This window comes from Callospermophilus lateralis, unplaced genomic scaffold (assembly GCF_048772815.1).
Source record: "Callospermophilus lateralis isolate mCalLat2 unplaced genomic scaffold, mCalLat2.hap1 Scaffold_98, whole genome shotgun sequence".
Taxonomy (NCBI): Eukaryota; Metazoa; Chordata; class Mammalia; order Rodentia; family Sciuridae; genus Callospermophilus; species Callospermophilus lateralis.
Window position 1 is genome coordinate 4,758,526 of NW_027517992.1, and position 16,908 is coordinate 4,775,433.

At 33.2% G+C, this 16,908-nt stretch overlaps 1 protein-coding gene across 1 annotated transcript in view; it reads left to right on the forward strand.

The window, feature by feature from the left end:
* LOC143386173 (roundabout homolog 2-like) overlaps positions 1 to 16,908 on the forward strand; it is a 111,566-nt gene that overhangs the window by 53,146 nt on the left and 41,512 nt on the right. Inside the window, 5 exon segments of the mRNA XM_076841444.1 lie at positions 772 to 814; positions 2,261 to 2,388; positions 7,582 to 7,863; positions 8,267 to 8,392; positions 13,069 to 13,225. Of these exon segments, the coding sequence (XP_076697559.1) occupies positions 772 to 814; positions 2,261 to 2,388; positions 7,582 to 7,863; positions 8,267 to 8,392; positions 13,069 to 13,225 (736 nt within the window).

Sequence of the window (16,908 nt, forward strand, 5' to 3'; positions counted from 1 at the left end):
CAATGTTAGCTTTGTGGAGTGGAAGACATTGAGTGGAGGGAGTGGCTTCATTGACCTTGGTTCTATTAGATACTAGTGGACATTGTTAATAAGTCGCACAGTTTTGTAGAAAATTTTAACTTGTGATCATTACATATAATTGGAGTCCATTTAGTATAAATTGGTTAAAATTTTATTTTCATGAATATGCTATTCCCTATTAGTTACAGTTTACATCTACTGTAATTATACCTATTCAATTCATAATAACTATTAGCATACTTAAAAGGATCTGTGATGATAAGCAATGTGTAATAACAGTTACCTGCTTTTCTTATCTTGTTGGAAAGACATTACCTGTTAAAACTCTCCTGTTTCAATTTCTAGTACATATTTTGCTTTATGCCTTTTAATTAAGACAGTTTTATGTTAATATTAGCAGTTTGATTTGATAACTCTTCATTAATGTTGTGTCAATCTTCCAGGACTACTAGGTCCACCACTTATAATAGTGTTTGATGTTTAAATCCAAATTGTCACTTTTATTTATCCATACTTTTGACTTGAAGAAACTTGAAATATTCTATTAAAGTTGGAGCAAGTGATAACTTTGCCCTGAGCCAAACCACTGCTTTTTACTATCTGCACAATTATGTTAATTATATTTTGTTAAAATTCCCATAGGCTTAGTTCTAAACTGAGGTCCAATATGCAGTTGTTATTAATTGTAATTAATATTGACTACTTGTGTGTGTACATGTCTTTCTGTTTTTTTGTGTCTTTTTTTTACAGTTACATTTCAAAGAGGAGATGGAGGAATAATGAGCAATGGAAGGTATGCTAAGGAGATTCTTTATTAGTATTTTTAATCAGGACTAGAAAAACTCTGTAGTAAGAAGCTATTATTGTGATAAATGATCACTTATAAGTCTGAGAATTCTAGGAGGAATTAAATGGCTTACTACTAGGTTTAATGATCTATCTGTTGTGCACTTTAGAGGAATCAAGTCCAGATGTTTCATATCTCCCAGATGCCCCTGAAGAAATTAGTGGTAAATATCACAAGGAATGTGTTCATTTGTTAGCAGGATGTTTATTGCATTAATTAGACATTAGCAAATGAAGTTGCTGTTGTTTAAGACTCCTTATTGGCTCACACTAAATTGCTGTGAGTGAACAATTACATATAATCGATCACAAAGTAAATGATTCATGGATGATGAATAGGCTGTAGATTGATAGGACTGGATTCCACAACTTTGGATACTCAATTGAAATTGATAAAAGCTGATAACAAACCCATATATCCTCATCTAGTTTTTCCTTTGCCAATATGGAGATTGTAATTAGGCTCTGGTAATAACTTCCAATCTCCCATTTAATCAATATTTTAGCAAAAAGAGATTAAGTCTAATGAGAACTAGTGGATGTAGTAAGGAAGCAGTTGAATCTTCTTATTGCAGTTCCCATAGAAACACATGTTCCTCTTAGGTATTATACCAGAAGGGGTCTATCAACAACAACAACAAAAAAGTACAATGATTATAGATGTTCTATTTATTTGTAAATATGTTAATAACTTGGAAAGGAATCAAAATCCCATTTTAACATTAAAGAAGGGAATTCTTTATTAAATATGATGTGAAGGAAATTTTCCTTGTAGACTATACTCACATGCTGGAGCAGATCACAGGTGTCTTTTATTGCCTTCAGAAAAACACTTAATAGCCCCCTGATATTTTTCCATTTAAAGAACTTGGAAATGTGCTATTGATGGAACAGTATAAGTACTGTTCATTAATTTCTTTCAAGTTCTTTGCCTCTAAATCAAACATGAAGGCTCACAATAAGGATGACAGGCTAGAGAGGACAGATTCATGTTGGGACTGCAGTTACTGGGAACAAAATAACCCAAAGTCCTGGAAATGGCTAATACCAAGAAGCCATTCTGAAAGGTTGTTTCCTTGAGGTATCAATTTATCATCAAACCTTGTGTGGGGGTCACTACTATGGCCAATTCCCACCAGTTTCAGGGCAGACGTCTGATTTCTTGTGGAGTTTGACAGGATCCCAGGCAAAGAGACTTCTTCCACTGACAGGGTTGATCTATATATAGCCTTAATGAATTGCCAAAGTTCCTTAATTTTGAGAGCCTACACATTTTAATTCTAAATTCAATTAAAATCTTCTTAAATTCCTTAAGCCTTTCTAGTGCATGAGACAGGCATCAAAATCTTTCATTGAGCTCCATAGTCTGATTTCCTTTTCATTTCTGTTGTAGCTGTCCAGGCCTTCTAAATGCGGGTGATCCCAGCTATCCATGGCTTGATGATTCATGGCCAGCCACAAGCTTGCCAGTGAACAACAGCAATAGTGGCCCAAATGAAATTGGAAATTTTGGGCGTGGAGGTAAGTTGTATTTTTCGAAATAATGTTGTTTTTAATTTTGTTTTTGTTTCTGTTTTCATTTTCCAGATATTTTTAAGAGATGCAGAGTATTTCTTCCATAGTTAAAAGAATAAAGCACATATACTAATATTTCTGTATATTTCCAAAATATTTTATTATAGAATTAGTGTGTCTATAATACCTTAAATAATAAAGTAAAGAAGGTCATTATTAATGTGGAAGTATCCATAATACATTTTGTTTTTAGGAATATCAGTACAAGGTAACTAAAATCAGGGAGTATACTGATAATTAGGGTTTATGCTTTTGCAACAAATACTTCATTTTTCAAAATCTTATTCAACATGTATTTATTGAGTACCTCCTGTGTACCTGGCACTATGGCAGTCAGAAAAAATATAATATTGGTATAAAAAGTGATCATCCTTTACCCCATTTTATTTCATGTGAGGAAGACAGTTAACTAGATGGGGTGGCATGTTCAGAGAGAACTTTCTATTCTACAATCATTAATTGCTATTCCAAAGCAAAGATAAAACAGTGCAAAGTGGCTGACATGATAAAACCTCCAAAATTTCACGCTAAACTCCCCTCCATAGGTTTTTCTAAAGAGACAGAATTGTATCTAATATAAATAATGACTGCTTCCTCCCAAATGCACTTTTTCTTCTGGTCAATTGGATAGGTTAGTTTAGATAAAGATGAGAGGAGTAGAGAATTCCCTGATTGGCTCAGCAATTATACATAAGTTTTCTCCTGGTACAATACTATGCAGACAGTAAATGGACTTGAACTGCCTTATCAGTACCCTGATAAGAAAGGCTGAAATAAAGGCTGCTAGAAATAAGAGACTAGAAATAAGAGAGACATTGGGCTGGGGTTGTGGTTCAATGGTAGAGCTTTTGCCTAGCACATGTGAGGCCCTGGGTTCGAACCTAAAAATAACAAAATAATAAAGGTAGTATTGTTGTCCATCTACAATGAAAAAAATTAAAAGACAAAATGACAGACATTCAACCTTTTTAAGAAATTAAAAGGAGACTGTGGATGTAGCTTATTGGTAGAGGACTTCTCCAGCATGACCAAGGGCCTAAGTTTATTACCCAGCACTGAAAGGGAGGGTAGGTGAGGAGATAAGAAGGAAGGGAAAGACGGAACTTCCTAACGGTTGAGTTCAACAATGTTAGAAAGCACAAAGGGACAAGAAAGAAAAGATGTTCTAAGTCACATTAAGAGTTTAAACTTTGTCCAGAGGGTAATCAGAAATTATTGGTGGATTTTTAAGAGGAGAATGCTGAGATGTAAACACTGTTTTAAATCATTCAGGCTTCTTCTGGGTGGAGAATGGAAAAAGTAGAAAACTGGAGTGAGGAATTTGGAGATTCTTGTAAAGCAAAGCAAATTTAGATAGACACACTAGAAGATTTCCACACTTGGAGAATTAATTCGGAATACCCAGGGCTGTGCTAAACGGTTCCAGTTCTACTAAAAGCTGCAGTGGATTTCACATGTATGACTATATAAGCATATTCACTTAAAAAGAAGGGCTGGGCCTGTGGCTCAGTGGTAGAGTGCTCACCTAGTATGGGTGAGACACAGGGTTCCATCCTCAGCACCACATAAAAATCAATAAAAAAAATAAAGGCACTGTGTCCACTTACAACTAAGATAAAAATTTTAAAAATTTGGAGTAATCATGGATCCTTGCATTCTCTCTTCAAGATGGATTAACAATGTATTTGCATATAAAGTAATACCTCAAATTATAAAGTTACTAAGTATTTCATAAGCCTGATTTCTATGAATATCATTTCAATTAACTCCTTTTCCTTCTTGAAAATAAAATATAAAGATAATCATCCCTACCTCGTAGGTGTGTAATAAGAATTAAATGGATGACAATATATGGTTTACACACAGAGCTTAACTGCATAATCACCTCCCAAAAGGTATCAGATTAAATGAGAGAATACAAAGAAAGCTGTAAGTTTCTTTGACTTCCTGCTTTCTCTCTGTATGCCTTTACTGTCGCCTGGGAAGTTTGTGTGTCTGAGTATTCCCAACCAAGGAAACAGATCATCTTTCCCCTAAAATGCAGACTGATTTTTGCCTAAAGGAATTCTGTTCCCAAAGTTTTTATCAGTCAATAATAACTTCCTATTTTACACTTTGTATTAGAACATCACAAGGTTCTATCTTTGTATCAAGAGATACATGCCTCAGATGGAGAAAACATTTTCTTTTTCTGTTGGCTAGCAAGCTAAATTAACATCTAAAATATCTTAGTCCAATTTAACTGAAGGTAGAATGCAGGGTTTTTCTTCCATTTGTACCTTATTTTTATGGCATGAATATCAAGGCCAAGACAAAGTTTTTCCAGTTTCTACCCACTCTCTCTTCAATTTGATAGTCATTTAAACACTTGTGCCAGAAATACTGAAATACTGTTTATGTATTTCATAATAATGTCTTTTGCATTATTATGAAATACATAAACATATTTACATGTTTAAAGTCAAGAGACTAGAGTTAAGCAAGATAATTTGAGAAGTGGATATAGAATGCACGTCTGGTAGATTTTTAATGCCTCTGCTATTTTATTTATACTGCTGTGTAGTCTGAAGTTGGGTTCATATGTATCATTTTATAACCACATTCACTTAGAAAAATAAGCATGGATACTGACATTTTCCCTTTACAAATAGAATACCAATATATGAATGTAATGAAAATCATATTTTGAAAAATGAAAATATTAATTATCTCATAATTTTGCATTTTACCAATGCAAACTATGAGAAATGCATTTAAACATTCCATCAGCAAGTGCTTACTCTCATAACAGTAGGTGAGGAATTATGGTAATGAAAGCATATATCCAATAGGCTCCTGTTCTCAAGTAACTTATGATGCCATGAGGAAGGCAGTCCTTCATACAAATAATTACATTGGGCAAAAATAAAATAAATCCATGAATACAAATAAAGCCAAGGTACTCAAAAGCTGCGCCACTAATCCAAACTGGAGTCAAGGTTTCTCGAATTCATAGGTTTCCAAAACAAATGTTAACAAGTGCCAGTCAGACAGCATTAAGGTTGGCAGGGACAGCAAGAAATATTAAATGAAAAGTCCTTCCTAATGATGGCAGCACTTATTCAGAGCCAGCTTGTTGAATGGAGGGCTAGTCCAGAGTTCCAGAGTATTTCGTGTTATAAGATTCTCCTCCACATACAGATATTCATGTGTGATCCTCCAATATTTCAGTGTTGGATATAATTTAATTTAGTTTTTGAAAATGTGGGAGTGATCAAATAATATTTGAAGAAAATACATGCAGACCAAAAATCAATATAGAAGCACTTAGGCTGGAAGGCTGACTATAATTTCATCTAGCAGAGAAAGAGAGATACTCTATTTCCAGAGCCATAACTTTAGTGTTTAATTGTTAGTAATATTATGTAGAATTATATTCTTGGACAACATTGTTCCATTTTTTAATTGTTTGAGCACAGAACCCTTTCAATAACATGTAACTGAAGGGACTCTGGAGAACCTTAAGTTCAAGATATGAGAAACTGAGGTCCATGTAGGAGAAACATTTCTATTCAATTAATATTCAAATATTCAGCAGTGAGAGATAGGTGGAGAGAGCCCAAAAACTTATACAAAAAAAAAGATCTGGTGGGTTTTTTTTCCAATTTTTGATATAGTCTTAAATATTCAAGGTTCTGAGAATAAAATAAATGATACTAATACTTGAGAATGAACAATGCTTCTTAAAATCAGATTCTATAATTATTAATCACAAATAAAGAATGACAGAAAAACAATTTTGATATTCTGAAATCCAAAAACAATTTCTTGCTTATGCAACCTAGCATAAATTAAAATGTGAATATGTGTAACAGTCTCACTGAGATGCCTTTAAAATCTTTACTTCAATAAACATCCACATATTTGTAAAACAGGTTGGTATTCCAGACTTTCAAAACTTCAGAAAGAGTGAAATTGCACACTGTATACAATATATTATAAATTTCTTGTCACTGTTGTTAATGAAGATTTTTTTTAGTATTTATAAAATTCCAAAGAAAAGCTAATACTTCTGTAAGCACTTTTATTTCAAGTACTATGGGCATTATCAAATCTAAAAGTTTTAAAGTCAGTTGAAATGTCTTATAATGAAGAGATCAAGTGGTTTCATGACCTCAAGTCCTATGAAGTGATATTTTCAGAACATACATTATTAAGGACTGCACTATAATTAGATTTATCTTAACTGTACATGATTAATACTAGAGTTAGTGATTTCTCTTTTAGATTCACTTAGTGTCTTTCTTCTGAAAAGGGAAAAGAGCTCAGGAGCGAGGTGGCAGATCTGAATTATAAAGCATCCTGTAAAGATAATTCAGCATACCAAAATGATAAATGGACCGATTGATATTCAGTGTTGTTCCTGAAGTTTAATTTTACTCTTGCTGTATTACAACGTGAAACTGTAATTCTCCACTTCTAAGTGTTGATAGCATAAATTAAACTCACTGATCACTAAGGTTGCTTTTTCTATAGTTAAATCCTGCTATATTATGGAAATGACTTATTCATGAAAATTTTCCTTTGTTATGCAAGAAAAAAGAACACATTTTCTACCATCAGTTATCCATTTCTGCAGTTATAAAATCAGATCACATAAATGTCAAGTAAAAACTTCAGAAAAATGGATTTCAAAATCAGGGTCGTATAATTTTGGAAATTTTTGCAACTATTTAGCAGCCACATTCCATATCTTTGGGGATGAAGTGGAAAGAGCTGTTTTCAGGCACGATTTGTAGATTCCCTCTGTTCATTGCTGCTGTATCTTGCTACCACTTTCCTTGATTCTAAAACATAGTGAACAACTGAAAGCATTTTTCAGTATTGAAATATCCCAAATTTCTCATTCCTGGTTAGAGGAAATGGGGGAAGGGATGTGTTAAGCAGTGAGACGTGAAGGACGAGCAGTAGGCCTGCCTGTCACTGAGGTTGATAGCTTGGCGATGGTTGTATATCATCTACCTTTCATTGGTTCATGAAGCCCATCTCAGCTGAAATGCAAACGTGTGGCATGACACATTTATTTTTCATCTTCAATTCTGATAGTTTTGGGCTTCCTGTGTGTCATTAAATTGTTTCATTTCCCTATGTTCATCACAGATGTGCTGCCACCAGTTCCAGGCCAAGGGGATAAAACAGCAAAGATGCTCTCATATGGAGCCATTTATAGCAGCATTAACTTCACTACCAAAACCACTTACAACAGTTCCAGCCAAATAACACAGGCTACCCCATATGCCACGACACAGATCTTGCATTCCAATAGCATCCATGAATTGGCTGTCGATCTGCCTGATCCACAGTGGAAAAGCTCAATTCAGCAAAAAACAGATCTGATGGGATTTGGTTATTCTCTGCCCAAACAGAACAAAGGTAACAATGGTGAGTCACATTCTTCTGTCCTGAGAAGTTAACTTCATGTCATTTGTGCATGAGATAGAAATTAGTATTTGTTGTTCAATTCAGTGATGCATTACCAGGTTCACTACCTAAACTAAAAAAAACATACTGGCATGTATTCAGTACCTTGAACAATTCCTACCACCACCGCCACTGCCTCCACCGCTGCTACCACACACCAACACCAATCGGGTTCATCCTTTCAGCTGTTTTTCAATATAGTGATCAGCAATCCATCTGTACTTCCATTAGGACAGGGTAGAGGAAACATTCCTTCACACTCCCACGACATCCGCTTCTGAGTTGCTAACTGCATGTTCTGCATGTGCTTGTGCTGTGAACTAATCACATGATGCCACTATGACCTCTGACCTTTAACCCTTAGCCTTACTTTACATCCCTGACTACCGATTGGCTGAGGGATTGTCTAATAGAATGCCACACAACCAGTCACAGGATTTCAGCACCACCAGCTCTCACAACAGCTCAGAAAGGAGTGGCAGTCTCTCAGGTTGGTCTCATCACAGTAAGGAGAAATATTTGTTTGTCACCAGCATATGACCTGTGTTCCCTAACAACTGATGAGGAAATATTGAATCGCAAGCCACTGTCAGGCATTTATCTTCCAAATGACAATAACAGTTGATCCTGGTGAAATTATACCTTGGTGGGGGTGGGCAATAAAAATCTTTGTCATCACTTACGTACTAACTGCACAATAATGTATTGAAAGAAAAATAGTGCCATTTTACTAATTACTATTCCTTAAAGAGCAGATGAGTTCATTCCATCTTGAACCAAATATATGAGTCCAAAGAACTTTATAATAAAAAGATCATGCATGAAAGTTAATTCCAGGTCATTGATATCAAAAGATAAATTCAACTGAAATGAAAATAATCTCGGAGATGATTTCATATCGGGATGCCAATGATATAACTTCCTCTTTTAGGACAACCTCTCAAGTATTATGTAATAGTTATCAATTCAATGATTACTATGCTAAATATGAATGTTAATATGTGAAATTATTAATTTTTACTTCAAAAATACAATATTTGATAACAATAACTATTTTATGCTGTCACTTTTAATATATATTTGAGAAATATCAGCTAAACCAACAAGTGTTTATTGCTGCTGTATCTTGCTACCACCAATGAAAAATGCATTTTATTGGATAGAAATATATTCCTATTCTAATGAGTTATCCTCCCTTTGTATGTGAGGATATTGTATTAACCACATTGTAAATTCCACCTATTTACATCACATGCCTTTTTCTGCCTACTTCTGACTGGTTCCTGACTCCACTTACTTAATATGCTTAATTATATGCTAATTGTTTTTATGGAGTTTTTGTTTGGTTTTTCAAAATTACATATTAATAATAAAGGATTATAGTGTACTATGATACTGTGCAGTCTCCCAGGCATCAAGACTATGAAGAGTTAACTTTTTCTTATCATTAGGGTTACATTTACTAAATTACTTTTCCTCAGGAGATGGAACCTTCTCAGAATGAAAATGTTAATGCTCTCTCTTCCCTCCAAAATGAGTCATTTGCTCTTCTTGCCTATTGGTAGGATTAGGTACATTATAGAATTCAGAAAATTTTAAACATCTGTTATGAATTTAAACTGGCTTAATAATATAAGGGAATGTTTTGAATGACCTTCTATGTCATTTATGCTGGCATTTATTTGTAATTTGTCCCACAATTTTTCTGAATAATTAAAAAGTAATTTTGTTGGATATTCCTTTTTATTTCATTAAATATATGTAAAGATCAAGCAATATATGAAAAGAAATCTCCATATTGCAAGCCATGGACTCCATAAGACCTGTAAATCTTTCATTAAATGTTCTGTATAGATTGATTGTCACCAAATTTAAATGGTATCTTTTGAGTAATTGAAAGCAGAACAGGATTCACAATGTTGCTTGCTGCTTTTTGAATCCATTAATCTCTTGAGTGACATTTACATATATCCAGGAATTATATTAACTACTTCATCTACATTTGAATACAGGATTACTTGAATTGGTGATAGAAATCATTTTTTAGTAGGTAAGAGTGAGGTGATTATTCCTTTTACAGTTTAGTCTAATTGAGTTTAATGTTACACTTTTGTTTAATTCTTTTATTTATAGCTATGTTTCCTAGGGGCCAAATCTAAGAATTAACTGCCCCATGGCTAGCTAATCATATATTATGGGATTTTTTAAATCTGTGCACATTTGTGAAACCAATTTAAAATAATCACAGTGACAAAGAAAATTGGGCATTTCTGAATTATTTGAGTGAACTTCTTACCCTCTTTGAAACACTTTTATAATGCATTCAATATATAAGTTCTGAGTACTTCTTGTTAAAAATCCAACCAGTAAAAACTATACAATAAAACTCAGATGTTTTAAAATAGTATTTGAAATCATAGTTGTATGTGTATATAATATAAAATATTGGTAACAATAGCTAAATCTTTTAATTTTTTTTTAAAAATAGACCATATGTTTAATTTTAAAATGAATCACTTTTATGATTTTTTTTTACAGAGAAGTCATTTTTTAAACTTTAACTATCCAACTATTTACATTTTTATTTTAAGAGAAAAGGGTCAAATATGTTTACAAGGCATCAATATCTGCTCCGTTAAAACATAATTTAGGTACTCTGGCCTTCAGATGATACAGGGTTCAAGGTGAAGCAGCAGACTGTGGCTTGCTTCTCTAAAGATTCAGATCTCAAGAGATTTTAACAGTTGTCAGTTATATCAAGCTCACCTCCATCTCAAAGTGTTGTTAAGACATCCTAAGACGCATGTGCTGATGAATAATAGTCCTACCCAGACTGATCAAATGAAAGAACAGATATTTCTCCAGAACAGGGGAAAAATAAGTGTTGGTTGTAAAGTCCTCAGTAATTCTCTCTGTGCTTCAGCTATTTCCAGAACACATTTTAAAGCCTGTTGTTGTTTGGAAGCATAATAATGAGTAGCTTTCTTGAACCTGAGCAAGGGCTTCAACAATGAGGTTCGGAGCTCTAGAAATAGTTTCAAGTTAAGCTGCTCAGTAGTAAATCTGATTGTTCTCTTGCTATGTGAAGGTGAATCACATAACATTCAGAGCCTTAGTGTCATCATCTAGAATACGGAGGTGTTGGAACTTCTTTCTTAGGCACTTGGTTCAGGTGAGATTCAAATGACATTTCTAAAATGCTGTAGAATGTGATTAGGATTGTGCATACATAAAGTTGAAAGGGAGTGATCAGGAAGAACAAATAGCTCAAGCATTCTTCTCTCAATAATTGAAATATAGTTCTGATACTGTAAAAAGGAAATAGACCTTAGTCATTGGTGGGTTAAGGAAATGAGGAATTGAGGTTCATTTACCTTAAAAACAAAAATTACATACTTATAACCGAGCAAGCTTATTATTATTTTTATTCTGAATATGAGGCCTTTTCTGACAAGTAAGACTTCAGAAAACAAGTGAAACTGGTTTTGCTATGAGGAAGAGAAGACAGGAGAAAGCAATTATGATTGGCATTTATTGAGTTTTTCTGTGCATCTGAGCACTTCATATACAGTATCTCTTATAATCCTCAGGACAACTCAAGGAAGTAGTAACTTTTGCATGCCTATAATCCCAACAACTCAGGAGGATCACAAATTTTGAGGCCAGCCTCAGCAACTTACCAAGGCCTTACACAACTTAGAAAGATCTTGTCACAAAATAAAAACTAAAAGGGCTGGGGATGTGGCTCAATGGTAAAGCATTCCTGGGTCCAATCCCAAGTACCAAAGAAAAAAAAAATTGGAATAAGTTCATATTTCTTTTACATGTATGTAAGTTAAGGCAATACCTTTTGAGTGAGGAGTTAAATTTCAAACTCAGAAACCAAACTCTTACTCACTAAACAGAGGACACTTTCTTACCCTCCTCTTAATATCTTTTGTCCTGTCAAAGAATAGAAGTGAGAGGAAAGCTGAAAGCACTTTGTTTGTAGGGATCTTCTTTTAAATATTTATGTATCCTATGTGGAAAATGTACACAACTCAATAATTGGCTGTAGTGTCTAGTTTAAGAGTTTTATCACTTTCTGGCACTCAAATACATTATTACCAAATTGCATAATCTGACTCAGCAGTTGTAGAAGAAAGAGGATGGATTGACTTCTTAGTGAGATCTAAATGGCTAGATAGCCCTGCTACAAATATCTTATGCTTAAAATTTAGCTATAAGTTGAGGTGGGATTATTGGAAGTTACTGAGTCACCCTTGAAAGGTCATTTTCATTTTGCTCAAGAAGTATTCATTCTGCATCCAACTGAGGTCCATTTTTATGAAAAAGCTTTATTTACTTGATTTTAAAAAGTACAGCACTATGCAGATGATGAATTTTATTTTTATAGTTCATTAAGCATCATGTAATCTCAGATATGGCTCATACACCCTTCATTTATGTTTTGCTAATATTTGTGCATGAATTCATTCATGTAACAAATAGTACTGAAACTGATCACTATATTATCATTAATTTTTCCTCCTTTTTGGAATTTACAAAATGTGATAGTTAAAACATCTGGGAAATATTCTCACTATATGCAAAAGTAATTGTGCCATTTATTAGTCAAAAAGTCTATGAAATGTATCATTGTGAGAGGTTTATAGGTATTCTCCAGATTGTATTTGATTGATTTTTATCAGTGACTTTTGAGAGAAAAATGTTACTCTCCTGGATTAATTAAATTTAGCAAATTCTAATGGAAAAGTTAAGCCTGTATCCTTAGACACTGTATTTTCCACTGAGAGAGATTATGCAAAAGAGCATTTTAAACGCACTAAAATCTGACATTTAAAAGAATTTGTTATGGACCATTATTTCCTCTAACAATGAAAACGTGGAGGCAGCAGACATGAATAAATCAATAAATGTTCTTTTGATACAGCAGCAATGTTTTTGGTTTATTCAGCTCTGCAGTTAATGCAATGGGAAAGAAACAATATCATTTTGAGTGATTTATAAAAATGTGTTTCTGATTGTATCATTTCATTGTTTATAGCTTTTACCATCTCTAACATAGTGATTCTGGTATTTTGAAAACAAATACATCTTTCCACCTGATATTGCCTGTTTGTTCTGATATTCACCATCTGTGAATAAATGCATTATTATTTCCAGGTGGAAAAGGTGGAAAAAAGAAGAAAAATAAAAACTCCTCTAAACCACAGAAAAACAATGGATCAACCTGGGCCAATGTCCCTCTACCTCCTCCCCCAGTTCAGCCCCTTCCTGGCACAGAGCTGGAACACTATGCAGTGGAACAGCAAGAGAATGGGTAAATGGTATTTTATATACCAACAAAATGGCCCAGGCTGCATTCCACTCTCTATTGTTCTCTTTTGCCCTGAGTTCTTGTTCTTTCTTAGCTCCCCTCCCACCCTTTCATTACATTTTCCCTCTTTCCTGTTTGCACTGTCCGTGTATTTTTAGCTGATAAACACAAAACAGCACATATTCAGGACTGTGAATCCTTGTCCTTCAAGTGCCTCAGATTGTCTGCAATCATGATAATGCAGCCTACATTTATAATATTGCTTGTTAGTTTGAAAGCAAGTACCCACAGCTCTTTGAACTAAAGAGCCACTCCTGAGAAGGGCTGAAAAGGAAATTAAAATAACCTTCCTCATCATCCCTTGCAGTTCTCTAATGACTTGATGTCTGGCCATAACAGGGCGCCATGGTAGAGCGCCATCACAATAGGATAATTGTAGGGACCTGGGCAATGGGTAGAACTTTAATCATCAGCTCTGATGAGAATTTAGGGGCAGGGACAATAAAAGAGGTTCAAGCCGATGCACACTCTGTAACAAAACCTTTTTAAGTTAGAAAATTTCCTTTGAGGACCTTTAAATGTGATCAGTTTTCTGATTCTTTCTTTTGAAACATCTAACAAGAGTTAATGTCCTCTGTAAGCTTAAGTGTTAATTGATTTTGAACACAGACACAGATAATTTTTTATTTGAAAGAAAAAAAAACAGGTCAAAAGAATATATTCTCTTTTTCTGTATGAATAAATCCTATGTCTTTTTTATAATTCCTAGGTCACTGTTTATTTTGACTAGACCTTTATGTAACCTAAAATAGAGAATACAGACAGTTTTTCTTTGCATACATTTTCTTTACTTAGAATATATATATATATATATATATATATATATATATATATATATATATATATATCAGTTTATTTGAATGATAGATTTAAATCTTGTCTTGGTTCAAATAAATATCATATGTATGTACTTATCATTTTTTCTATCTGCTTTCTAAATCTTCTGAGGTTCCCAGAGTACTTTTCATAACTGTTTTCTATGTCATAGCTTTTGTTTTCTTTCAAAAATATTATTTTAATATATATATATATATATATATATATATATATATATATATCTGTATAGATATAACATGTATTATATATATAAATATATATACACACACACATAGTATGTATACATGTACACACATCACACACACACACACACACACACACACACACACACATACTCATCACATATTTTTGTATGTCTTTTTCTCCCTCCAAAGGACTTTATTTATTTCTCTGGGATTATAATGCCCATATATGTTCATATTATTATCATTTATATATTTTAGAAATATATTGACCTATGAAATAGGCAGCTAAGGGTATATGCTTTCTTTCCGTAACTTAAAAAAAAATAAATTTTTTATATGAACTTAATTTACCTCAAGGTATAAATGTGTTAGTCTCACATGAATTGTGAGCAAAGAAATAGCAGACCTATAAGGGCTGAAGGTGTAGTTCAGTGTTGGAGCTCTTGCTTAGCCTGTGAGAGGCCCTGGGTTCAATCTCCAGCATTGCAAAAGAAAAGGAAAAGCAAAGATACATATTCCATAAGAAAAGATTATCACACAGAATTTTACAGTCTGCATTTTTAACAGAATCATCACAAAATGAGGGAATGAAATTTAAAAGATGAATATAAAGTGAAAGCTGTGGTATTAAAACTTTATAAGCATAAAATTGAAAACACAGATCACACAAAAAGTATGGGTAATTTGGAATTCTTTCTATTTTCATTTTTTGTTGAGTCTACTTGAAATATATATACAATATAATAAGGCCAGTTACTCATTAAAATAAAACTAATTCCATCAAAGTGAGTACTAAACTTATCACTTGATTTTGTTTTATCTAGCAGTAGAATTGGAAATACTAATTTGATAATGAAAAAACACATGCTATTGCAGACTTTTATCTTTTGACAAAATCATTTTCAGAATATCAAGATATAAAGCAAAAACTTATTTCTTAAGGGGATTTTAATTTGTTTAAATATTCATCCAAAATGCATGATATTAAAAAATCCCTTTTTAAAGATTTCTATAATATCAACTTGATTTTTTAAATAGGTAAATTATATTTGTTGACCATATACATGTATATGTATATATCTACATGCATGTGTATATGTATTCATATGTATATTTGAAGTCTATTTAGGATGTATTTTAGTCTTTATTTACCTTTGAATTTTTATCACTTTACCTAGTATTTGCTGAAAAAAAGTCATTCTTGTTCAAAGTAATGGTTAGGTCTTAAACAGTTAATAATACTAACCGCAGAATTAGATTTACTTCTATTTTAGGTTTGTTTTTTTTTCAAAGAATATTGTAAGTTTTATTTCAATTGTTTGTGATGAAAACATATTTAAAGTCAATGCAAAAAGAACAAATTAAACTTACTAAGCTGAGGCTGATATTGTTCCTTTGCATATAATCTTTACATTTTGGTGTTTTCTAATGTGCAAACCTCACACTACCAAAAAGGAAATATTATTAGACTCAGGTTGTAGTCTGCTATTCATGAAATTAACGTTGACTATTTCACAGATGAGAACTTCTATAGAATCTTTTTATATTTTAGTGTGAAAACTTCATAATTTAGGCTTGAGGTTTTCTTCATATTCAAAGTACAGAAACTTTAGAATTAATTTTTTGCTTTTGATAATTTTTACTTCTATCCATCAAGGATTCTGCAGTTATACTACTTACAGAGATATACAGATTATGACACTTTTATTTCTAACATCATAATAGATAATTTAATCCGCAAATATTTCTATCAAGTGTAATAAGTGCTAAGCATTGTACTTGGAAGAGACATAGGAGACACAAGATAAATGTACAATTACTAGGGAAAACTGACCTGTGACCCAGAGGGGAAGATAGAAAGCACATTCTAGATAGTAACCCCCTTCACAACACTTATCCATCTCCATCTCTCTGTCTCTCTGTCTCTGTCTTTTTCTCTCTGACACACACGATTTTGTACAATGAACTCTTGGGGAATTTTGTATACAAAATAATAATTTGTCTACCCCAAGGAATAATCATAGATGCCAGGTAAGCAGATAAGTCTTCAAAAAGCTGATAGCTGGAGAATATTGCCGTGAATCTTGAATCATTTCTTCATAAAGAACATTGCCAAGTTGGGTGGTTGTTAGATGCCAGATATAGAGCAAAAAGTAAGGACAAAGGAGAACAAGAAATAAGTCTCTGATCTAATGGATCTTATGTACTAGGAATAGGTCGTTAATCAATAGCTGCATTGAAACAATACTAAGGTCACTCTTTGAACAAATGGAAAGAAATTTCTGTGGGGAAAGACAAAATTAAAATTAATATTATGTGTGATGAGAAAATGAGAGTAGAAATAGCTCCATTGGTCTTCCTTTGGAAACCCTGCCCTATTCTAGTTAGAGGTATCTGCTTTTCTCTTAGTTGCCCCTATTCAGTACCACCCGCTTCCATGCCCTACCCTCAGCACTTTATTTTAATTACTTGTCTGCATCCTTCAGCAATTAGTGGATTCTGTATGTGGTTTTATGAGCTTTAACCTACATTTTGTATGACAACATCTGACATGGAGTCTTAGTTTTCATCTTGAATCCTTAATGCCATAGGAAAATTCTGATT